The 26,062-nt window shown below is 34.6% G+C and overlaps 1 protein-coding gene across 1 annotated transcript; it reads left to right on the top strand.

The window, feature by feature from the left end:
- Positions 1-7,581: 7,581 nt before the first annotated feature.
- On the top strand, positions 7,582-25,189 carry LOC101246173 (regulatory-associated protein of TOR 1). The gene is made up of 23 exons (XM_004246268.5): positions 7,582-8,322; positions 12,046-12,148; positions 13,854-13,936; positions 14,049-14,207; positions 14,286-14,402; positions 14,514-14,674; positions 15,233-15,387; positions 15,503-15,647; positions 15,726-15,804; positions 15,908-16,009; positions 17,033-17,116; positions 17,204-17,314; positions 17,998-18,351; positions 18,503-18,692; positions 19,465-20,061; positions 20,242-20,571; positions 20,719-20,842; positions 21,471-21,595; positions 21,675-21,820; positions 22,408-22,509; positions 23,844-23,929; positions 24,302-24,386; positions 24,479-25,189. The coding sequence occupies exons 1-23, from the start codon at positions 8,038-8,040 to the stop codon at positions 24,815-24,817; spliced, it is 4,062 nt and encodes a 1,353-aa protein (XP_004246316.1). The 5' UTR covers positions 7,582-8,037; the 3' UTR covers positions 24,818-25,189.
- Positions 25,190-26,062: the final 873 nt, after the last annotated feature.

Genomic DNA, 26,062 nt, shown 5'->3' on the forward strand with positions numbered 1-26,062 from the left:
CAGGGAAATTGATATGCTATATATTATAGTCACTTTAAATGATTCAAACAAGGAAAAAATTATGAAATAAGATTTTATTTGATTAAATGTATAAACACTAGAATATCCTGCAGATCCAAATAAGAAAATATTTAATAAACAAAAATTTAATTAAACTTTAAATTTTAAAATATTTAGAAAAAAAGTTACATGTTTAATCAATATGAAATCTATTTTTAAAAGCTAACCCTTAATCCATGGATAGTTTTCTTTTAAATTCGAAAGAAAAAAATAAATCAATCTGTGATATTTAATAGAATAATCTTAAATAACAAATAAACATACTATCTCTAGTTAACATAATCAACAATAACCCAACTGTAGAAAATTGATTTGTAATTAATTATATACAATTTGATCAAAAGATTAAATCAGTAATAAAATTAAACATCTACCTATGCATGATCAAATGTAGCAAATTTAACTTGAAAATATAACTTTTTTTAGAGCATAATAAAATTAATGTATCTTCAATTGAATAATCAAGCAGCCAACTTTTTTAGGTTAATATATACACATATAGAAAAAAAAGAGACGTAACATTAGAAAATATCGATGAATAAACTGAAAAATAAAAACATAAAAATTATTCATAACTAATAAAAAAGAAAAAAGAAAGAATATCATAATAGCTTCACTTTATGGTCTATCTGGTCTAGGAAATATATAAATGTTAATATGTCTTCTTCTTTTTTAAATTTTTAGTCCGATAATTTTGTATTTATATGGATTTTGATTAAATTTGAGTTCACGTCGAAAAATTCATATCAAGAGGAGATCGCTCCCTAACAAAAATGAATATGTATGTTGAAGAACATACTTATTATTTTATTATAAATTTTTATTCGTAAAATAATATATTTATATCATAACATATAGAAAATCAAACATCAAATCAATTTAAGAATCAATACGTGTTGGCATACCAACAATTCGTAGTCATAAATATATCATAAAAGACACATTAGATTTTTACACATTGAAATATTAGACTGTTGGATAACAAAGAAAAACAAAATTACAAAACAAGCAAAGAAAAAACAAATTAAACTAAAGAACTTGACCAATGACCATAAATACATTAAAGTATGTATGTATAATAAAACAAATATTAAGAACTATTGAAGTTGAGCTTCAAGCATGTCATACAATTAGATGGGTGTTTGATCGGACGAATTTATTAACTTTTTCAAAAAAAATATTTATATTAAATTTATATATATATATATATAATTTGTGAATGTCAAAATAAAATTGATTGACAGCTCCTTATCAAGGATGGATGGTGAAAATATAATCTAGTGTTGTGGATTCCAATTCCACAATCAACAAAAAAAATATCTCTAGTTTATTTTTTCTTCTGAAAGAATGCTTTTTTTTCTTTTATCTTAAAATTAAGAATTCTTGACTTAATTTCTATTTTATATTTAACAAATTTAAAATATTTGATACATATTGAGAAATAATATATAAATATCCTTTAAATTATGAATGAAATTTTAGCGACACACGTTAACTTAATTCGGAACTTATTACAGCCCTGACCTATTAAATGCTGACATGGAATACATAACCAAATGAGTACATTTTGGTGTATTACATGCGTTTCACCTTTTTAAGCATTAATATTTTTTTCTCATTAAAATTCCTCTTTCTCTTTCTTTAATTTTTGATACTCTTTTTCTTTTTACTGATTTTCTAAGACTTAAATTCCTTTTAAAACCAAATTTCATTAGCGAAATAAGAAGTTATGAGAAGGCACTAACGAGAACACAGAAATCTAGCGGTGAAATAGTGATTAAAATCTTTATTTTAAAAATCATTTTCTGTTAATTAAATTTTTTCTCTATATGAAAGTTTCTAGGGAAAGTGACTAAATCATTAGCTTTTTTATACATATTGTTGGAGTGAAATTAATTTCCTTCACGTAATGTATGCTTAATTAATTATTGTAATTTGATGATACTTTGCAGAAGAATGAAGTTGATGGAGAATAAAATGATTTCAATGAGAAGAAGAGGTTTAGAAGATGAGGAAACTAATTAATTATATGTAATTAATTAAGTAAAATATATGCAGGTAGGTCTTAGGTAAGATAATAAAAATGGAGATATAAAACTTAACAATTAAAATACAAACATATGTTTAAAGTTGGATAACAAAAATAAATATATCAAAAATATGTCAAATGATACAAATAACCTTTTTTTGAGAGTAGAGGGACAAATATGACACTTTCTTGATTAACTTATGTATATTGGTCCTATTTAAATTCAGCAGACCAATAAAGTTAAATTATGATTTCATGCAAACTATAAAATATTGAGGGAAATTCTCATTTTCACTATCGAGATTATAATAAAAATGGAAGACAACACACTAAATCTACAAGCATAGAAACCAATCCATAAATAAAAATTCAGAATCATCAAATTATTATTTAAATCTATATATTACGAAATTCATAAAAAAAGTTGTTTCACACAAATCGTCATGGATAACTAAAGACATATTAAAAAGAAAACAAACTTCAAAACGAAAAAAATAGAGACTTTGATAGATAAACTTAATGATATATGTGATTTATAACTTAATAGATCTTATCACAAGGATGCTTTCAACACTAGGCAGTGCAAGAATTATTCTTACGCGTCAGTCAACAACATAATATAAGGCAGTTTGCTATTGACACAATTCTTTTTAGACAACAATATGAATGTTTTTACAAAAAATAATCATTTCTCATTTTGTATTATTTAAAGTAAATACAAGATCACTAGATCTCTTACCACCCTTAACACTAAGATCATGTAGACCTTACTTAAATTTTGCTCTCAAAAGTACTTCATATTGTTCAATGCAACATAATTCATTTTTACCCAACCATAAGACAATATGCACACTTACAATTTGTGTGATAGTCATTATTGATATGTGGCGTACAATATTAAGAGCACTTGATCCACACGACTTATCTTATCTTAATGTAATTAACGACCAATAAGTGCTTGAAATTTTCTAAACAATGTGCATGCCTCTACCTAGGGATGTGCATTCGGTTTTATACTATTCGATTTGGATTTTTGGTTTTTGGTTTTGAAGAAGTTTAACCCAATCCAAACCAAAATAAATTCGGTTTGGTTTGATTTTTTTCTTTTTAGTTTGGATTTTTTCAGTGTAGTTAATCGGTTATGTCAATAATTAGAAACATAACAAAAGTATTTGCAATTTAAAAAATTATATATATATACATATATATAAATTGAATTTCTTAATTATACTTTTAAATATAAATCACAAGCAAAACCTAAAGCACAATACTTAAAAGTATATCAATATAGATGTCCAAACATAAGAAAATAAACTAAATCATAATGAATATAACTAAAAAGGGACAAAAGTGATTAACTCCAACTTAATATATATATATATATATTATTATTATTTTCGATTTATATTTTTCTAAAACCGAAACCAAACCAAAAATCCAAAAATCAATTCAAATTAGAATTTGATTTGATTTAGTTTGATTTTTCAATTTAATCCAAATAGTGTACACCCTTACCTCTACCTGCTTTAAGATCTTTAGTTGAACAATGTACCCTCTTAATGTAGTTATACCAAATGCCAATGTTATTCATGTGCCTTGACATCAATATTCTTTATCGTGTTGCTTAATCGTGACCGTTCTTTGCCCACACCTCGTATTAAACATTAATTCCATGATCACATGACATTTTCTTGCTTGCACCTTGTCAATTCCTCACCAAGCTGCCTTGCCATATCCAAGTCTTGATCCACATTTGTCACTTCGATGTCAAGTCTTGGTGCAATTGCGCACGTCTTTGCTGCACAAACAGGTCAACTGTTGACACCTATCTTGCATGCTAGTTTTGTTAGGACCGAAAAATAAGCAGGTGTAAACGCGGAAGCTGGCAATGCAAACCTTGAAAGATCACGAGTAATAAGACAATGAGAAATATACCAAAAGACACAAAGATTTAACGTGGTTCGGTCAATCGACCTCCACAAAGGAGATGAGCGATCCACTATAAATATGAGAGTACAAAATACAGAGAGAAACAACCTCAACCAATTCACTCAGAATACATGGGAGGTTCACACAAGTGATAACGTATCAAGCTTGTGACCCACAAATACTCCCTCTAACCAAAACTCTCAAAGCCCTTAAGACTACATTGTGAATGCTGATTAAGTTAGAAGGAACATGCCTCTATTTATAGAGTCCTAAACTTTTTCCTACAAGAAAAGGATTAGTCAATCCAAAACCTTTTCCTACGAGGAAAACCTATTTATGACAAGAAATTTAGGGCAAATAAAACCCAACAAATCTCCCCCTTGGCCTGAATTTCTGACAAAATAAATTTGTCCACCTTCTTTATTTAATCTTCAACAAATTGCTTCTCCTCTCCATAATCTTCTTTGCAAAATTTATGTCTCAACGCAAAGAATCTCTCTGAAACAATTTCTCCAACAAAATCTTCATTACTGTCAAAAAGGTTACTGCTAGAACTACACCGTCAAGATGAACACATCTTTCTAACCTGGTTCAATCATCGATTATCAAACCACTGAACCTAACTCCGTCATTGAATCTGGCTCTGATACCACTTGTTAGGACCAAAAAATAAGCAGGTGTAAACGCGGAAGCTAGCAATGCAAACCTTGAAAGATCACGAGTAATAAGACAATGAGAAATATACCAAAAGACACAAAGATTTAACGTGGTTCGGTCAATCGACCTACGTCCACAAAGGAGATGAGCGATCCACTATAAATATGAGAGTACAAAATACAGAGGGAAACAACCTCAACCAAATCACTCAGAATACATGGGAGATTCACACAAGTGATAACGTATCAAGCTTGTGACCCACAAATTCTCCCTCTAACAAGTTTTGCCTCGGCGTATGTGTGTGACAAGACTATGACCACAACCTTGTCATTGTCTTCTACTATTCGTGCTTATTGATCAAGGAGCTAACATATCATGATAATCATATAAGTTTTTTTTAATAACATGAATGACTTCGAATATAAATTTGTAATGTAACGACTCCTTGTGTCGTTATGAGTAAGCTTTTAGTGAAAAAAATGTGTAAGAAAGCTTTTAATTTGAAGAGTTGAAATTTTAGGTAAGGTGAGACTCAAATGAAATTTGAGCGGGACAAGGTCTAGGACAGTTCGTGAATGGTATTTGTTGAAACGTCAAAGTGGGGTATGTTTTTCTTAACGTTAAGATGTTAAGGAGTCCATATGACTTTTCAAAAGTGAATTTGGATAAGTAAAACTCCTGATATCAAATTTGACGTGAAAGAGTAAGTTTATAACGTCAAAGTCGTGTTGTGAATTTGATACTTTTTAAAGGAACTCTGAGGTTCTATCTTGTGCAAGACTGTACAACGAATGACATGCCACTAATACAACCCAAATTAATATGACGCGAAGGAGTAAGTTTATAGTACCGCCACTATAGTGGGATTGTGTCACTACAACAGTATGTCGCTAAAAATACAAAAAACTCACTGCTCATTATCAATTAAGAACGTTTTAGAGAAATACAGAGGCGATCTAGAATAGTTTTCATCTATTTTTCTATTGAAATCATTCCTAAAGCTAAGTAAATTACTCTCATATTTTGTTAATTCGATTACTAAGCCTATGGTAATAACATTAGGGGAGTGAGCGTTTGGTTGGATTAAATAGTGAGAAATCTGATTATGTTGTATATTGATTGTTTATAGACTAATTAAGAACAAGCTACATATCATATAACAAGGGGAAACACAGACTTAAGAGAGTATTTCACACTTAATTTGAGGTAGATAATGATTGTTTTGTTTCTTATTTATGTTATATGTGCTTGCTAACTGCCTCAATAATATTGCGTGCATAGTGTATAGTTAGGAAAATGGAAAGAGTATAAATTGAAATGTTATGAATGTGTTTATTTTGGGGGGACAAGTGTGATTTTATTCATCGTGATTGTGATGACAGTTTGCTCGGGTACCAAACCTAGTACATACCAACAGTTTCATTAGGTGCCATGCCTGGTATATGATATCACTTGGTTGGATCATGTATCACACTTAGTACGGAATATCCTTATGATTGTCTCAGATACCGAGTCCATACAAGTTACTAATAATTGCTCAGATTATCGCAAAATTAGACCTTGGCTCGGATTATCGCGAAATTAGACCTGCTATTAATGTCGACTTATTTGTTATTCACGTTGGATCTATGTGATTATTTGTTTATGGGTTCCATGAGTGAACCGGATTGAGTTTGTTGTAATGTTCTTGATATATTTATTGTGAATACTGAGTCGGGATGATGATTGAGAGTTTGGGTTATGATTCTGAATGTAGTTATAATTATATGTCAAGCTAGGTTATCTGTTCAAATTCGTATAATTGGAGTTGATAAACAATTCTATTAGAACACTATAGATTTTGTGTATTAATAATACTTTTGCTTTTTCTTTATTGAGTACAAAGCATATTTAGACGACTGCTTCGGAACCTCAATAGTGACTCCAACACTTTTTGAATTCAAGAGTGTTCTGCTTTTTTCGATCCACTATGAATTCCTCTTTTTTCCTCTGGCTCATTTTCCAAACTCAACCTATTTTTGTTTTCGGGTTGCATCTCCATATTCTAGACTACATATATGTTTGGTATATGAGTTATATATGATTTTCAGATTTTTAGGAGATTTTCTACAAGTATTTTGACGATAAACTCACATAAAATTTATTTTATTTATTAAAAATGTTATTTTAAGTTTATTATTTGCTTGTGTGTTGGTAGATTGATTCTTCCACCAAGAATGTAGTGTGGATGCCTCTTATGATGGATTAGATCGTGACACTGCCCAATGTAAATGCTATACAAAATATTAGTTCAATTGCTATGCATTTCTCACTATCAATTAATAATTTTCAAATAAAAATATTTTCTTTTTTAAATTTGACTTGAAATTAATAAGTCATGCTTTCAGTTATTTTTAAGTTTTTCAAACCTCCGACTGCATTAAATTCTAACTTTTATATACTCCTCAAGTTAATCAGGATTTCATAATTCATTTGATTATAAAGTTTAATTTCAATTACTATATACTATGTATTTATTTCATTTTTAAATAGTAATTAAATATGTTTTGAACAAATTTTTAAAAATGGGCCAAATCATTTATTAACTTGGCTGGAAACAAATTACTTATGCTTTCGTAAATTCATTTAGTTATAAAATTTAATTCAATTACTATGTATTTATTTCACTTTTCTCTAATAATTAAATAGATTTTGAATATTTTTTTAAAACAAGACAAATCATTTATTAGTTTGACTCGAAACAAATTATTTATGCTTTCAATTACTTCAAAATTCTCATTCGACTTATGTATTCCTCCAAATGCTTTAAATTGTAACTTTTCTATACTCCTCAAAAGTGAATGAATAATTCATAATTCATTTAATTGTAAGAATTTAATTTAATTTCTACTTTGAAAGAAAAAATAGGGTAAAAGAAACAACATATTGCTTATAATTTATACATTTTCTTTTTAACAAAACAACAACTCTCTCTTTCTCTTCTTTTTCTCGTTTTGTTGCTTCAACAGCCGCACTGTCCTCCTCCTTCTTGTTGTTGTTCTTCTTCATCAACACCATCTTCTAGGGTTTCTTTTAGGGTTTTCCAGAAGCTTCTTGAAGCTGGATTCTCCTTCCTTCTTTCTTCCCGTCTCTCACCGTCGCTGGTTCACTGGTTTCATTGATTAATCCTTAAGAAACAACTTTTTTCAATCTCCCTTTACCGTCGCTACTGAAACCCTGATCTGTATTGTGAATTACCGGATAAAAACGGTATCTTTAGGGTTCTTGGTATCTGGGTCGATCTGGGTTATGAGTTTCACTCCAAAATCTGTTCGATTAGGGCAAGGTTAGGAAAATTTACAGCTTTAATTATTGCGATTTGAATGGCATTGGGGGATTTGATGGCGTCAAGGTTGTCACAATCATCAGCTGCTTTGGATGAGTTTGGAAATGAGGATGGGGAAAGGAGTAATGTTAGAGATTTGGACACTGCTAGTAGTAGCTATGTTGGTGGTGGGGTTGCTGATAATGCGATGACGACGACAAGTATGGCTTATTTTCCGCAGACAATTGTGTTGTGTGAGCTTAGGCATGATCGTTTTGAGGATTCTGTTCCTTCTGGTCCATCTGACACTGGTTTGGTCTCTAAATGGCGGCCTAGGGACCGAGTAAGTTGTGCTTTTTTTGTGTAACTTTCAGTTGTTTATCTCAATGTCCTTAGTTTGCCATGAAAAATATTGCTTACCAATATTCGAATGAAATGAGCGTGAATAGAGCCAATTCATGAGGATTTATATCATCAAATTGATGAGTAGTTTCTTGATTATTACACAAGGAGTATGAGTAGGGTGGTAGTGGTGCAGTAAAAACAGCAACTTGTTGCTTGATTTGTCAGCTGGGTTTCCTCTGAAAGTTGAATGTTACTATGCGTTGTAAGATAGCCTGCTTTCTCTAGAGTGAATCTTATTCTAGGATCGACTTATAATTCAAACAATTGGAAGAAAAAGTAGACATCAATGTCATTTTAAATTGGGTATCCTGAGTTCTAATTTAATAAAACAAGTTTGTTTCTAACAGCCAGTTCAAAGATGGAGGTTCGAACAAGAGATTCCAGCCTTTGCAGTTTGTTGGTATGACTACTCTGCGATCTGCAGGGAATTGGCGGAATTCGGATATTAGATTAATTTAACTCTTCTCCATTCACAGTGAAAGATTAATACTGTACGGGAGCATGAGTTCTCATTTGTCACCATTGCAGAAGAAGTATTTTCTTTTGTGAGCCAAAGTAAAGCTGAAGCTTGTTTTCGTCCTGGATGTTAACTTAGGGAGCTAGACATGATAATTTCCGTTAAACTTGCTTATGTGCTCTTATTAGATGCGTTTGGCATAAACTTATGTCGAAAATTACTCTGTTGTTACATTGATTAAAGCACTTTGAACATGCCAGCAGTGTCTTCCAATATTGCAGAATCCGTAAATCAATTTCAATCTTGACTAAAGACATCAACATACATTTCCTTATATATTAAGAGTATGAAGTGATTCTTCTCTGAGATTAAATGTTTATGTGGGTTTCTTAAAATTTTTCCTTGGTTTCTATAATTTTGTTGAGATGACATGTTTTGACTTCCAACATGTAGGACACTAAGGAGTCAATGGACTAGATACCAAAAGGGGGAACTCATTGTGTCATTTAGTTCTTTTAATTTTTAGGCTTAGAACATTGGACTTTAAGAGGCTTGTTAATTACTGATCAGTATTCTGCTCAGTGCCTTCCCGCAGTGGGGGTTCCCCTAATGTGTACCAGCTTCTAGAAAGGGAGAAATTGATGTGTCAAGCAAGGCACTTGTTGATTAAATGGGAGGGATATCGTGGGAAGGTCTTCTGGTAAGAGAAGTAGAGTGTGTTTTAATTTGGTTAGAGTACATTATATGGTTGAACACAATTTTATGGCTGTACTGATATTGTCTTTAGAGGGATCAATAGAGAAATATGGACATTCAATTTGAGGCAGAATGGGATAATAGATTTTATTAGAAACAGCTGGAAAGAAAAGAATGTAGGAAGAGCTCATAGGACCTTAACATATTTTAATATCAGAAGCAAATGTTAAATTGTAAGCACCCAAGATTGTGGTCTAGCTGTCAATTTAGTTGGTGAAAATCATGAGAAACAGGTCAAATCTCAGCAGAGAGAGAAAGCACCAAGTGATCTTTTCCCGTCTTAAGACTTGATGGGCAGGCTACCCGACACCTGTGTTGGTGGGAGGTGGCAGGTACCCCATGATATAGTTGACGTGTGTGCAAGATTCCGGACACTGACTTTATATTGTGTTATTAAAAGTTATCACTTCATTACTTAAAAGCTATTGAAGCTGTGAAGCGAGGAGTTATCGGTTCATAGGTGAAGCTATATGCTTCAATGAAATGTGTGCTTTAGCCAATGAGTGGCGAAGTGATCCAAACAAGAAGGGGTCGGTTCCTTAATCTCAGCTTTGAAGTTGGATTAATATTGACATTTCTATATATGGATGTTGGAACGGTTATATTAATTGCAATTTTATTAGCATAGTACTAAATTCGTGTATTTGGTGTTCTCTGATTTTCTCTATTTGTGCACTTTACCTTAAAGGAGCCTATGCTTCACTTTTCGTTCTCATCAAGCTCCCTGGTCTTTGTTGCTTCTTTTGCACTTTTTGCTTTTAAAAACATAGCCATCACAAAAAAGCAAATATTCTATTTTTATGGATAGTGATAATTCATATACCCGAACCCAATTGATTTGGGATTGAGGAGTATAATAATAGGTTCTTCGGAAAGAACAATTGCTACTAGTACACTTCAATAGTAGTAATGGTAGAAGTAGTTGTATCAAAAGCCAAAATTTTAATAACAATGCCTGTCGAAGTTCCCACATATTTGACTTTGTGAGGTCCTCTTTTGGTGTTAATCTGAACATTTAAAATGAATTGGAGTATAGTTTGAAGATGTAATTTTTCATTGCGCCCCTCAATAACTAAAATTAATGTATAATAGCATATACATAATTAGGGTTAAGAATTTGGGCAAAATATTGGATATGAAAACTTCAATTTGGATTTTTGGTTTCTGGATTCAAGAAATTACAATCCAAATAAGTTCGGATTGGATCGGTTTTTCAAGTTAGGTTTTTCTCATAATTAGTTTGGTTATTTTTAGATTTTCAGTTTGAGCCTATAAGTTGAGCTTCTTCTTCTTACAAACAATTAACATCCAAATAAAGTTATTCATATTAAATTGCACCATCCATCAACCACAGTAAATGCATCTCAGTTTGCACCATTCATTACCCTAATAGGTTATATTAACTGATTTAGCAGGGTTCTTAACTTAGTATTGAGATTTGGGCTTATGTGTAATGGGTAGGGATTGATATAAGGTATAGAACATCCAAATTATCAGATATCCGAAAATTTGAAGTCCCAAATCCCAATCCATTTTTTAGAATTTCAAAATCCACTTAGCGATACGGAAATTCAAATAAATATTCCTTAATATTTGGATATCAATTTTGCCCAATCCCCTAGAGATAATACAAGTATTGAGATGGAGTGATGTTTATCTATAAATCTGCGGGTTAATTAAGCTTACAATAAAGAGTGCCTTTACCTTAATTCTGAAGTAACATCACTTTTTTTTTTGACAAGTAAAACACTTAATTAGTTTTTCAGATTACGAAAAGGGAGTACGGTGTATAGTACCATGTCGGCGTCAAAGTATGTGTACGATGAGTATAGGACTGCAGTGAAGTCATCCAGATTCATCTATCAAGGTTGACTGTTTATACAAAGTATAAAAAATGTATATTCAAACGGACTGTACTAGAGTCATCCATAGTATTCTTTAGTTTGTGAAATAACTAATGTATTACCTCCCCTCTAATCTGAATAGAGGTCCACTACATGAGCAGCGGAGGTGATTATGGACCTATTTCTTTTTCTTTTTACATATGCATCTTTGGATTATGTCCAGGCACTATGATGAAGTGTATTTCTTCAATAATATATTGCTAATAGTGTACCTTGTGTGTTAGTTACTGGTATCGAGATGTGATTGTTTTCTTCTTTGAAGAAAGAGACAGCTTTAGTGCTGGTGGATTGAAACAGCAGTTTTGCAAAGGAGTTCAGAAGTGACTTTGGATTCATTTTTTGATAAAATTTGTTTTTACTTGTCGCTTATTAACCTGTAAAATATTACTTGTCACATGCAATGCCTGAGGAGCAACGGTCAATGTGTTTCATCTGTATTTTGCAAGCTCGCTAATACAACTTGCATTTAGAACATACCCTCCATGTAGTAAACATGCCCAATCTTTTACCTTCTTGTCCATCTTAGCATGCAACTTTTCTGCAGATGAAGACAGGATGTGTTGCCCTTGTTTTGTGTTTAAACATCAGCGTTGATCCACCTGATGTAATAAAGATATCTCCTTGTGCTCGAATGGAGTGTTGGGTTGGTACGCTTCTTCTTCTTCTTCTTCTTTTTGTTCTGCTTGTACAATAACCAGTTACTGTTCTTCTTTTTGCTATATTTCATTTAAATGAATGTTCTTTATTTCAAATTATTTACTTTTAGTAGTTTCCAGTGTACTTTATATTCTGAAGGATGATTGTTCATAAATTTCCCCTTTTCCCCTAAGAAAGAAATGTTGGTGGTAAAATTGTTTTGAAGGGAGACCTTTTCTGAAGGATTATTACTTTTCAATTTTCTTATTTGCATTGTGATTGCGATAGTTGTTGAAAAGATATAGAAGATAGCTACAACTTCTCAAGAATTAGCTATTGATGAAGTTCACAAAATAAACTGGAATTCGATATGCTCTGGGAGGAGTTGTTACAAAAGCAACCTGGACTTTCAGGATAGACTTCTCCTGAAGCCATGGAAGTTTCATTCTTCAACGCTTTGTTCCTTGATAAATAACCTTAGTAAAGTTTTTTTTAATAATCAACCATAGTAAACTTAATGATAGGTTATCCACTCTAGTAGAAAGCTTTAAATGCATAAGTGCAAAATTTAACCATCTAGAACCTCAGTTAAGAACTGCCAGATCTCAGTAATTCTCTGCGTACCAAAGGGGCGGGGGATCTGCACAATGGATGTGACACACCATCAAGAATGTATAGCTTTTCCAGTTGTGACTATTCACATTTTGCAAACTTTCCGCCAGCAATAGTTGAATGTGTTCATGGACACAGCCAAAATTATAGATCCAGCTAAAACCTCATCTTTCTTTTGTTTTACTTGACTGAGAAATCTGTCTCGAAGCATCCCTTTGGGCCAAGCATAGTGGTTTTGGAACTCAGGTACATCAGATCAATGGCTCAGAGAAGCGCCATTCTTGACAAGTAATTCATAGGAACAGAGTCTCAAGCAACTCCACTTACCCTGTGAAATTTCAAAACCATCTAATCTAGGTTTCTCTAGCAATATTTTGCTCCCCCTGTCTGACAAGAAGTCTCAACGTAAGTCTGTCTAAGAGAAGTGCTTTCTCCCTATGATGTACTTCAGTTGAAGAGGATCTCTGACGTTGTTAGCATCCAGAGTCAAACAGAGATGAAGACCTCAAGCCGAGTCTCTGGTCGGCTTTTCTCGGGGAGAAAGTTTGAGGAAGACAAATAACAGAGTACCTGGACTGTAGTTCCTAATCTTAACTTCCTGCCTTATCCTTTGTTTCCTCCATCATGTGGTTCAGTTTGTCTCCTTTGACTTCTCAATGTGTCTCCAGTCTTCTGTCTACTTCAATCTGTTCGAAGCATTTGCCGTACTTTAACTGGATCCAGTAAGAGCCGCTTATTGGCATCAGCTTCATGTTTTCTCCATTCATGGTAGGGGATTAATGAAGGATCTGATTTTGGTAAGTGAAGGATCTGTGCAACATAGGTTATTACTTTAGCAGAAAAACAAGTAAAAAATAATTATTGATGATGGTTCTTTTTGGTGGAGTCTGTTTCACTTGAAGCAATCTGAATATTTTTATCTCAGCAAAATTGTGTTGGTGTCATATTCTCTTGGTCTTGGGGGGGGGGGGGGAGGGGTTATAAGATATAATTTGAAAACTATAGGTTGTTTTATTTGCGTCCTTAATTTTAAAGATAGTGCTTGAAATTCTTCAACAGACGAATAATTACTGATGGTACTAATTCCTGTCTCTTATTTGACAGATCCATTTTCGATGGCACCTCAAAAAGCACTTGAGACAATTGGGAGAACTTTGAACCAACAATATGAGAGGTGGCAACCTAGGGTAAGTAAACGTTTTCACCACCAATTTGATATATACAGTTGATAAGGTCTTAGCCTCGTTCATATGAATGGGTAGGTCATGATAACCAAATACTACATGTAACCTTGTGCAGGCTAAATATAAGATTTCCTTGGATCCTACTGTTGATGAAATCAAGAAGCTTTGCACAACTTGTCGAAAGTATGCTAAGTCGGAACGAGTTCTATTCCATTATAATGGACATGGTGTTCCTAAACCTACAGCCAATGGTGAAATTTGGCTATTTAATAAGGTTTACTTTCTTACCCAGATTGCTTTCTCAGGGCTGAGGGTGATTCTGCCTTTTCTCTTATTTGGGTGTTTGTTTTAGAGTTATACGCAGTATATTCCTTTGCCAATCAGTGACCTGGATTCCTGGTTGAAGACACCATCGATCTATGTGTTTGACTGCTCTGCTGCTGGGATGATTGTTAATGCCTTCATAGAGGTATACTCTTAATTGCCACTTTACGTCATTTATGTACTTAATGACATGTTAATGATGATCTGTCCATTCCTTATCACACACTCATTAATTTCGATGCTTTTGTTTGTTCAGCTTCAGGACTGGACTGCTTCTGGTTCTTCTGCAACTTCTACAAGGGATTGTATTCTGCTTGCTGCTTGTGAAGCTCACGAGACTCTTCCACAGAGTTCTGAGTTTCCAGCCGATGTGTTCACTTCCTGCCTCACAACACCCATCAAAATGGCGTTGAGATGGTGACATGCTCTCAACAATTGTTTTTTAGTTTCTTCCTTTTCTCTTTTGCTTCTTTCTCCTGCACTTGTCCAATTCTTCGATGGTGCAGGTATAGCTGAAATTCTTGAGTGATAAAAATTAGTAAAGTTTCCCTTGGCATTTTCATTTTATGATGTTACCTAGTTTCTCTCTCCCTCAAAAAAATATTATAGGGGTCATCCCCATGTTCACTGTTAATTAATAGCTTCTAGCCATAAAGAAAAAAGAAGAGAGAAAGAACTCAAAAATAGTGGTTATCTCTCGTGCCAATCTGCGTTATAGGTAAAGCTATCTTAATGAGTTTCCATGTACAGTGTTTTAAGTAAATAGTTAACTGTCTCTTAGTTGCCTCTGTGTGCTTGTGTTGCTAAGTCCTTAAACTTAGTATGCTGCCTCTTTCTTGTTTAAACTGATATATTTTCTTCTACCAAATAAGTTGATTTTAGTTTTCTTTATCCTCGTATTTTTTACATGAGCATTTTTTCTTGCAACAATTGTTAACCATTTAAATCTTTCTTCTTCATGTGTTTGACTTCCAGGTTTTGCACCCGTTCGTTGCTTCATGAGTCGCTTGATTACTCTCTGATTGATAGAATTCCTGGACGGCAAACTGATAGGAAGACACTTCTTGGCGAACTGAATTGGATTTTTACTGCAGTTACTGATACAATTGCCTGGAATGTTCTACCACATGGTAATGGAATAGATTATTTGGATTGAAGTATGAGTTTCAAACATGCACCATATGTGATAACTACATTGAATATGCATTTTAATCTCTTTCTGAAGTATGAGTTTCAAACATGCAGATCTATTTCAGAGACTGTTCAGGCAAGATCTGCTAGTCGCTAGTTTGTTCAGAAACTTCTTACTTGCTGAAAGAATCATGCGCTCTGCAAATTGTTCACCAATTTCATACCCGATGCTACCACCTACTCATCAGCATCATATGTGGTAACTTCATTGAATATTTCCACGTTATCTAAAATTCATGTTTACCTTTTTCTCACCTGTGGTTTACATGTACGGTAGGGATGCATGGGACATGGCAGCAGAAATCTGTCTTTCACAGCTTCCAACTTTAGTTGAGGATCCCAATGCAGAATTTCAGGTGGGCTTAATGCTTACCACCCATCTGATATGTGTAGTCATAGTTCTAAATCCTCAAGAATACTATGCAGCGATTAAATATTCCGTGTTTTGTATGTCTTCAGCCAAGTCCATTTTTCACAGAGCAGTTGACAGCTTTTGAAGTATGGCTTGACCATGGATCAAAGGACAAAAAGCCTCCAGAGCAGTTGCCCATAGTGTTACAGGTATGAAATTTCTCATGGTCCAAATAAAATGAGGGACTGTCCGTGGTTCTTCTTGCCATCTTGTAGGGATTCTAAGTATTTTCTGGAATGTAGGTTCCATTTATCGCCCATCTCTTGTTTCTTTAATAATTATGAATAGGTGGAAAAAAAATATTGGATATCCCTGCTGTAGTCATATTCATTGGTCAATATTCCCTAATTATCAAGAAAACCAAAGAATCATATTGGTTGCTCCTTGATAAAAAGCATTGGCTGCTGTCTCTTCCAATTTTGATAGAAATGGTTTTAGGAAAACAGTTATCATGCTTAAGATTTAGCTTTATTGAATTCTCTAAAGATCTTTTAAAAAGAAAAATGTGACACAAATGCTTTGGCATGATACTGAGAATGTTTGAACCATCCCTCGTATTACGTTGAGATGTGGGTATGATTTAACTTTTTCCTGTTGTCATTTCTAAGGCCTTCTAATGCTGGTTTAATATTCTTGGCACATCAACGCACTCCTCATTTCTTTCATAGGCTTTTTCAAGTTGAATTTTTGAACTTCCTTCCCATTTCCTGAAAAACGGAAGTGATCTATCAATTCTAGTAGATTAGTGCTCTTCTTTTTTGATTTGTTTTTTTTAATGATCATGGTGAGTCTTACTTTGTATATGCAAAGAAATTAACCCGAGGCAAGTTATTATTAGAGTTTTGGGGTAGAAGTAAAGTTTTTCTAGTGAAATTGTTGAGGTACAAAATGCATCAAAGCTGTCGGAGCAGATATTGCGGTTGGTCTGTTTGCTGGTTGAGCACAGCATTTTTTTAATTATGAAGTAGGTTCGACTTACTTGATGATTGTCCTCATGACACTAAAGATGTATACTGAAACTGGAAATGATAGTTTCCTCAAATATGAGCTGCTAGTGGTCATTGCTATTTATTGCTGGCTATATTAGGGTTACTTTTACATTTGTAGTTTTGTTACCTTTGTGCATTTTTTTCCTTCTGCATCCGTCTGTAACCAATTTACGTTTTTATTAGGTGCTACTTAGTCAATGCCACAGGTTTCGTGCACTTGTACTTCTTGGAAGATTTCTCGATATGGGACCTTGGGCTGTAGATCTGGTACTTACAAATTGACTTCAGTTTTCCATATTCTCTAATTGGCTGTGGCATCTTTTTTGCGACTAATATGTAAGTGAACACTTCCAGGCCTTGTCTGTTGGAATATTTCCTTATGTTCTAAAGCTTTTGCAAACAACCACTCCAGAACTTCGACAAATTCTTGTCTTTATCTGGACGAAGATCCTTGCTCTCGATAAGGTACATGATTTGGTTGAAACTCAACATCTATGTTGTCTAATATATCATTTCCAATGTGTTTCATCTGTGTTTATTTTCCTCTATAAGAAGTTCTCCATTTTCTTTCTGTTATTTCTATATAAGAAGCACGCACACCGATATTTGGCTTGATAGGTCAAACACCTGTTGGACTCCCATGGACTGTAATCCGTGTCTTATTAATTTTCCTCTTTTTATTTGTTCTATTTTGCAACATTTCGTCATGTTTTTGGTGACCAATAAAACATGAGTTTGCAACTTTTGTGGTATTTAAACTTTTGAAGTTCTTTCATTCAGTGCACAAATCAGAATTTTTGAAAGAATGGAGTGATACTTTTTCTGAGATGAAACTTGTGATAGACCTATAATCTCGAGCCTGTTTTTGTTGAACCAAGTCCTAATTGGGGAGCAAGTGGCAGAGTTCTTGCTTCAGCTTTCTGTTAGTTTGTGATTATTTTTTTTGAATACTTCAAACTACTTTGAATAGGCTGTAGTCTTTGTTCTGCCTTTTCAAATTTAGCAATTTTGATTTGGAATCTGTTACACCTAAGGAGTATGTGTTTATATTGATACTTATTCTCTTCTGTTTCTGTAAGTTATGATATTATAAACTCTACCATCTACTTCTATACTAATAAGATTATTGTTTTCCTTTGAGTCAAAAGTCTTGTCAGGTTGACCTTGTAAAAGATGGAGGACATACATATTTCATTAAATTTCTTGACAGTGTGGAGGCTTATCCAGAGCAAAGGGCAATGGCTGCATTTGTTTTGGCAGTCATTGTGGATGGTCACAGACGGGGTCAGGAGGCCTGTACTGAAGCGGGTCTTATACATGTCTGCTTGAAGCATCTTCAGGGATCAACGCCTAATGAGGCACAAACTGAACCACTTTTTCTTCAATGGCTGTGCCTTTGTCTGGGAAAACTGTGGGAGGATTTCACAGAGGCACAAGTACTAGGTTTGCAGGCAGATGCACCAGCAATATTTGCACCGCTGCTGTCTGAGCCCCAACCTGAGGTTTGTGTCGCCCCTCTTAATAGGAATAGGATGCACGTACCGACTGGTGAAAGGAAAGAGCTGGTTTATTTAATTTTGTGTTAAGGGGTTGCAAGTGGTCTTCAATGAATATTCAGATTTTGACAATTAGATTAAAAATTCGTAATTTCAGGTGCGCGCTGCAGCTACTTTTGCTCTAGGGACTTTACTTGATGTTGGATTTGACTCAGCTAGGGATGGTGTTGGAGGAGATGAAGACTGTGATGATGAGGAGAAGGTTAGGACTGAAGTCAGTATAATTAAGAGCCTTTTAAGTGTTGCTTCTGATGGAAGCCCTTTGGTTCGAGTGGAGGTTGCTGTAGGTATGCTTTTGCTGAATCTTTTCCCTGAAGACTTTCCTCTTGATACATACACTTACTGCTTTCACACACCCAGTTCCTAATATTTGGTCTTTATTTCCTAGAAGGAAAAATACCTTTTTTGCAATATTATTTGAAAGGTTTTGCCACAGTTCTGTATGATGAGGTGCCGCATGTATGTTATCTGTCCCAATTATGAATTTTGCTTATCTTTCACTTTGAGGGATCCGTTATTTTCCTTCCATTCCTGCTTTGATTACTTGTGTTTTGAGTTGAGTGTCTACCAGAAACAACCTCCCTGTCCCCACAAAGGTAGGATGTCTGTATACATCCTACCCTCCCCAGACCCCACTGAGGGATTCTATGTGTTTGTTGTTGGTTCACTCTGTAGGAGTAATCTGATGCCAAAAATATAATTTTTCTGCTGTCATGTCACTTCTTTGTCCAAAAATATGTTTTTTTTGGCTGTAGACTTAAAAATAAAATAAAAGAAGTGATCTCCGTGTCTAAATGGTGAATGTTTACTGTGGTTGCTTGATTGTATACTTAGTAATGCAAGTAATTCAGCCTGAAAGTTGCTTCTTTCATGTTTGGTGAGTTCTGATTGTTGGATGTGAATATCAGCTGCCTTACAATATTGTCTAGTTCTCTGATTTCCCGTTATAAGTCCCTTCTTGATGTGTATACACCATATAGTATTTTTTTTGTGTAGTCACTGCTATGCACAAAATTATAATTGGTAGGAGTTGGTTTCATGTTTTACCATCTTTTGCAGCTTTGGCACGTTTTGCCTTTGGACATAACAAGCATCTGAAGTCAGTAGCCGCTGCATATTGGAAGCCTCAGGCTAATTCTTTGCTAACTTCCTTGCCTTCTTTTGCGGTCAAGAGTTCTGGTAGTGGGTATACAACCCCGACTCACAGTATTTCACATGGAAGTAGAGTTCCATCTCCTATTGCTCCTTTATTGAGAGTGGGGGGTGACAGTCAGTCCATAGCTCGGGATGGGAGAGTCTCGACCAGCAGCCCTCTTGCAACACCCGGCGTCATACATGGATCACCTTTATCTGATGATTCCTCTCAACTTTCTGATCCCGGAACCTTGAATGATGCTGTTACCAATGGTGTTGTGAATCATACAAGATCAAGGCCTTTAGACAATGCACTCTATTCTCAGTGTGTACTAGCTATGTGTGCCTTGGCAAAGGATCCGTCACCACGTATTGCAGGTCTTGGCCGGAGAGTCCTTTCCATTATCGGGATTGAGCAGGTTGTTGCCAAATCTGTTAAGTCAACTGGTGAATCCACAACAGTTCCAAACACTGGTTATGCTGGATTGGCTCGATCTTCATCTTGGTTTGATATGAATGGAGGTAATTTTAGGGCTTCTGGACATTTTGGTCCATTTATTTTTTCTGGATGAATGTGATTATAGTCATATTATTACAGTCTATATGCGTCAATAGTCCACTAACATATCATTTTAACACCTCATTAATACCTTTTTAGTAACTTTTTGAAGTGATTCTGGCCGCGTTTAACTGATGTTGCAGGACATTTACCTCTGACTTTTAGAACTCCTCCTGTTAGTCCGCCGCGGCCTAGTTACTTGACAGGAATGCGAAGAGTTTGTTCTTTAGAGTTCAGGCCCCACCTAATGCACTCTCAAGACTCGGGATTAGCTGACCCATTATTGGGGTCTGCTGGATCATCTGGACCTTCAGAACGCAGTTTTCTTCCCCAATCAACTATCTACAACTGGAGTTGTGGACACTTCTCAAAGCCACTTCTTACTGCAGCTGATGATAGTGAAGAGATGGTTGACAGAAGGGAAAAGAAGGAAAAGATGGCCCTTGACCTCATTGCTAAGTGCCAACACTCTTGTGAGTCTGTTCATGGTCTTTCCCTTTTGTATCCATGCCTTCTCTTAATTGTTTTCTCATAGTTTTTAAATAATGAAATCTTTATCAAAATATTTTTTATAAAACGAACTTTTAAATTTAATATGAGCAATGTTTTTTCTGTTTCAGCTGTAAGCAAACTACACAATCAAATTGCTAGTTGGGATACTAAGTTTGAGACTGGCACCAAAACTGCTTTGCTGCAGCCCTTCTCACCTATTGTTATTGCTGCAGATGAGAGTGAAAGAATCAGGTAAAAGAATCTCATCAACCTGAATAATTCAATATTGCTGTAATAACTTGGTTCAGTGTATTATTGAAAAATACTGGATAGGATAGGTTGGTTCAGGTGCTATCTTAGTTGGAGCTGCATAATCTGCAATTTCGGCATATCTAGTTGTCTCAGTAAATAGTCAATATCATGTTTGAAAGTTCGAATGCAAGTCAATCTAAAAGAATACAATATATACTGGAAATATGCTCCTCCCACCAAAAAAACTATTAACTTTTCTGGAGCGTGTTATAGCGTTGAAACTTCTCTTAGAGTTGGTGCTTGAGTTAGTTTATCTCATTCAGTTATAGCAAATTAACAGAAAAAAGGTTAGTTAATGACATTACAATCTGTTCCATCAGTGGTATTCTCATTGCGGATAAAATAATGTGTTAAAAGGAGGGTAATTTATGCTGTAAATTATTCCCATTTCACTGCTTCACTATTTCTGTATCAGTTCATGGATTTTTTTCTTTCAGTTGCTTATATTTGTCATTCTCTTGTCAGTTTCATATCTTTTATTGTGTTATCTCAAATCTTCTAATGTTTTTTGTCATTAAGTTTGTATGTGATGCATGAAATATGATGCTCCTCGTGTTTTTGTGAACAGGATATGGAATTACGAGGAGGCTACGCTTCTTAACAGCTTTGATAACCACAGTTACCCTGATAAAGGAATTTCAAAGCTGTGTCTTGTCAATGAGCTAGATGAGAGTTTGCTCCTTGTTGCTTCAAGTAAAGCTTTTCTGCAACAACTTTTAATATATATTGTTCACTGATGCCTAAAGTTTTAACAAACTTGTGTTTATAAAAGGTGATGGGAACATCCGGATCTGGAAAGACTATACTGTAAGAGGGCGACAAAGACTAGTCTCTGCATTCTCTTCCATTCAAGGTCACAGACCTGGTGTCCGTAGTGTGAGCGCTGTTGTGGATTGGCAGCAGCAGTCTGGATATCTGGTAATACGTGTAATATTAGCTATTCAAACATTAATATATGAATGCACAAGTACCTTCAATTTCCATTTTGGTTAGATGTATTACTTTTGATAGTTAAATAGTTTATTAAAAGAAATCAAAGGGGGATCTGTAGTACAATCATGTATGGAAGACCCAAGCAAGAAACTAAAAAATCTAAGAAATAACTGAACAAGACTCAATCTATATGATGTATTCTTAAAAATGCCTATGGATTATAATTGTAACTTTTCTACGATTACACCGTTTTCCATTTGTTTGATGTTAGCAGACTTATCGACTTATCGTAGTTTATCCTTGTGGATTTGTTCTCTCTCTGTTCTATCCTTTTTTTTCAAATAAATTGAATAGCAGCAAAACTGCTGGCAAGTATTTACAGAGGAAAGTGTTCATCACAAGTTGTGTACTGAACTTAAAAAGTCATCAATGGTTTCTGAGTTCTGTATCATTAGCTATTGCTATGTTGCACCCACCAAAACAGTAAAGACATGCATCTCTGCTTAGACTAATTACAGATTCCTTTTGCTTTAAAAAGCTCTTGAATTTCTTTCCTTCCAATTCATTACCAGTTTTCATCTGCTGAAGTTTCGTCAATCATGGCTTGGGATCTTGACAAAGAACAACTTGTTAATACAATTCCAACATCCTCAGATTGTAGCATCTCAGCATTGGTGAGTTTTCAGAATTTCCCTTAAGATTTATGGCATTAATATATATGATCAATTACCATTAAGACTCTAATGCTCTTTGTCTGCAATAATTATGACTAATAGGTAAAAACCCAGCATCAGCTCACATTGATGCAGCATGACATGCCACAATCCCATTTTTCTTCAATTGCTATTTAGACTTCTGTGTGTTGTCCAAAAAAAATGACCAAAATGGTCCCTTATGCTTGAGTGTAGGTTCAAAATAGCCCCTTAGGTATGCACTTAACAATTTTGGTCCTTTAACTTTACCACGAGTTAGCAAAAATAGTCCTCAAATATGCACTCAACGTTTTTGGTCTTTTTAAGTTCCCCAAAAGTTAATACTTAAGTCTTTGGAAAAATATTTATCGAACTTTATCTGTTAAATTTGCCTGGATCCATGATTTTTTTAAATTATAAACACCAAGAAAGTTGCATCAAATCCTAAAATACGCAGCACAAAAAACTACAAAAGATACTAAAGAATTGTTTCACTCACAAAGCACTCCAGATCTCTTCAAAATCTAGACCATTTGTCGTGTCTTCTTTTATGCACAAACTTTTTTCCAGTATATTTTTATTGTCAATTACTTTTTCCAGAAGATGTTCAAACCGCTTTAGTATATTATGTGTTACTTAGAAATTTTTGTGCTCAGGGACAACACTTTGAAGCAGGTTGATAGGGCAAGTTTTTAAAATATTTACTGTTATGGTTAATATATCCCTATTTAGGAAGCGTGGTTGTATGGGGAGCTGATATGTGGAAAAAACAGTGGTCTCGTCCATTGCGATGCCTTGAACAGGGAAATAGCTTTTAACATATTTGACTAAGTTCATGCAACATTTAGTTTGATGTATCACCTAAGTTTGGGAATAGAGGTTGCATCAAGAGTTGATACTGTTGTCTAAAAGGCATTGCTTTTGAAACACACTATGATTCGGGTTTGGTCAGAGGTGTATGCATCTTGAATTGAACTGCCTCATAATATGGCTAGTCAAATAGATTTTCAAGGTTATAAAAAAACAAGTCATACAGATGTATTTGTAATGCTTACGGTTGGATGAAAGAGAGGTTAGGATGCTTCTGCTGAGTCCTGCATTAAGTAGGCAGGGCTAGTCTTCTGAAAGAAGTTGGTTGTGGATGAATCCTTTCCCCCCTTTTTCAGTCATCCACAGTTTCTATTATAAAATAAAAAACTCCCGAGTTTTTTATGCCTTTCCAACTAGGCGGCGACGTATGTTGCTTGGAATTTGGATGCGTTTTCATTCCATCTCTGATAGATGCTCACATTTTATGTCTTTCTGATGTTCTGCAGTCAGCTTCTCAAGTTCACGCAGGACACTTTGCTGCTGGCTTTGTGGATGGATGTGTCAAACTATTTGATATTCGAATGCCTGAACTGTAAGTTGAAGCTTTATTTTGGGGGATTTTCTTTTCTCCTTTCTACACATCTTGTATTGGATAATTGATGTGATGGCATATGCATTGCATTATCCAACTTTTAGGTCTGTTCTGTTTTTCTTGTTTGAGAGTGGGTGGCCAGTAGGAGAAGCTTGTCTTTTGGTGTATGATTTGTAGGCTTTTAGGTGATATTGATCTTTAAAATTCTTGATTCTATTAGGTGGTGAGTTCAAATTCACTACGCCAGGATGGGTATCCATTCTAGTAATTCGTCTTGTATGTTAGCAGAGGGAATTACATGCATACATTTTTTGTTTTTACATGAAATACTTATGTCATTTCTCATTTAATGCTCAAATTGTATATATTTAGGCTTGTTTGTGCATCACGACCGCACACCCAAAGAGTAGAGAGAGTAGTCGGGATCGGCTTTCAACCTGGACTTGAACCAGCAAAGGTGACCACTGTCATCTTCTTCAAATTTATTCTTTGATTTTCTTTTCTCTTTCGGCATACCAGTAATCATCAGCTGTTTCTTTTGTTTCTTAGATCGTCAGTGCCTCTCAAGCTGGTGATATTCAGTTCCTTGATATGAGAAATCTCAAGGAAGCTTACTTAACAATTGATGCTCATAGGGGATCGCTAACGGCACTAGCTGTTCATCGTCATGCACCCCTTATAGCAAGTGGTTCAGCTAAGCAGCTAATCAAAGTCTTCAACCTGGAAGGTGAGCAATTAGGCACCATAAGATATCTGTCCACCTTCATGGCTCAGAAAATAGGTTCAGTCAGATGTCTTACCTTCCATCCCTATCAAGTGCTGCTTGCTGCTGGAGCAGCGGATTCTTGTGTTTCAATCTATGCTGATGAAATCACCCCGACAAGATAATTTTCTGAGACATTTGCAAGATTGAGAAACGGAAATGCTTACAAACATAAGTTGAGGTGGTCAGCTGGAAAAATGGACTGTTGACATCTCTGAAACATATCAGCTCATTGAGGTCTTGTGCTACTTATTCATTGAGCCTCTGCTGCGACGAGTGTTGCCAAGTTGGGAAAAAATTCGACATATTGGAGGAGGCTTTAGCAAATAATTTGATAAATAGGTGGTAAAAGAAAGGTGTAAATATCTGTTATTCATTGTTTCTAGTTTGTAATTTTCTCCGTGTGCTTCCTTAGTTCAGCCCCCCTCTACTTTCTGTTCTCCCTTGGTTCAATTTGTACTGCTGAACTCATAATTTATATATCTTGTTGGCAACCAGTGTTGTGTGTACCATTGTTTGTGTCTTTTTTTGGTTTCCCGCCCAGTTTTCAGAATCCAACTGTTCCGGATTCGCACTGGGTAGGCCCTCATTTGGGAGGTAGTGCAGGATTTTTACCTTTTCCATCCAAAGGTAGGTTACAATCATTAAATCCATTGTTTTAGTTATTAACTTTGATTGAAGCTGAATGGGCAATTAATGTGTTATGTGGTGTTTACACAATGTTAATCTATAAAGTACCTTTAGAATTTGCCACATCTATAAACTTTGATTGAAACAGTAATGTTTGTTTACAGGAACACCATTTCCGCCGGCCTAATCATATCATATTTTACCTACCTACATGTGACTGATCAAAGTCTGTAAACCATAGCCTACCGACTAAATAAAAGAGTCCGAAACTCAAAGGGTAGAAAATATTAACAAAAATTTCAAAACGGTATATAAAATTTTATATAAATCAAAATGATAAAATCGCTGCCGACGCAGCGATTTACTTCAATTGAAAAAGTAAAATCGCTGCTGAGGCAGCGATTTTGCCAAAAAAATTTTTTTTTAATAAAAAAATGAAATCGCTGCCCAAGCAGCGATTTCAAAATGTTTCTTCTTACAAATCGCTGCCAGGGCAGCGATTTAACATTATTTTTTAATTTTTTTTTTTTAAAAAATAAGGTATATCGCTGCTCTAGCAGCGATTTACGAAGAAATTTTTTTTTTTAAATATCGCTGCCAGTGCAGCGATTTATAAAAAAAATATATATATTTTTAATATAAATCGCTGCCTTAGCAGCGATTTATAAAAAAAAAAAAAATTTTTGATATAAATCGCTGCTAGAGCAGCGATTTACAAAAAAAAATATGTAAATCGCTGC

This window comes from Solanum lycopersicum, chromosome 9, assembly GCF_036512215.1.
Source record: "Solanum lycopersicum chromosome 9, SLM_r2.1".
Lineage (NCBI taxonomy): Eukaryota > Viridiplantae > Streptophyta > Magnoliopsida > Solanales > Solanaceae > Solanum > Solanum lycopersicum.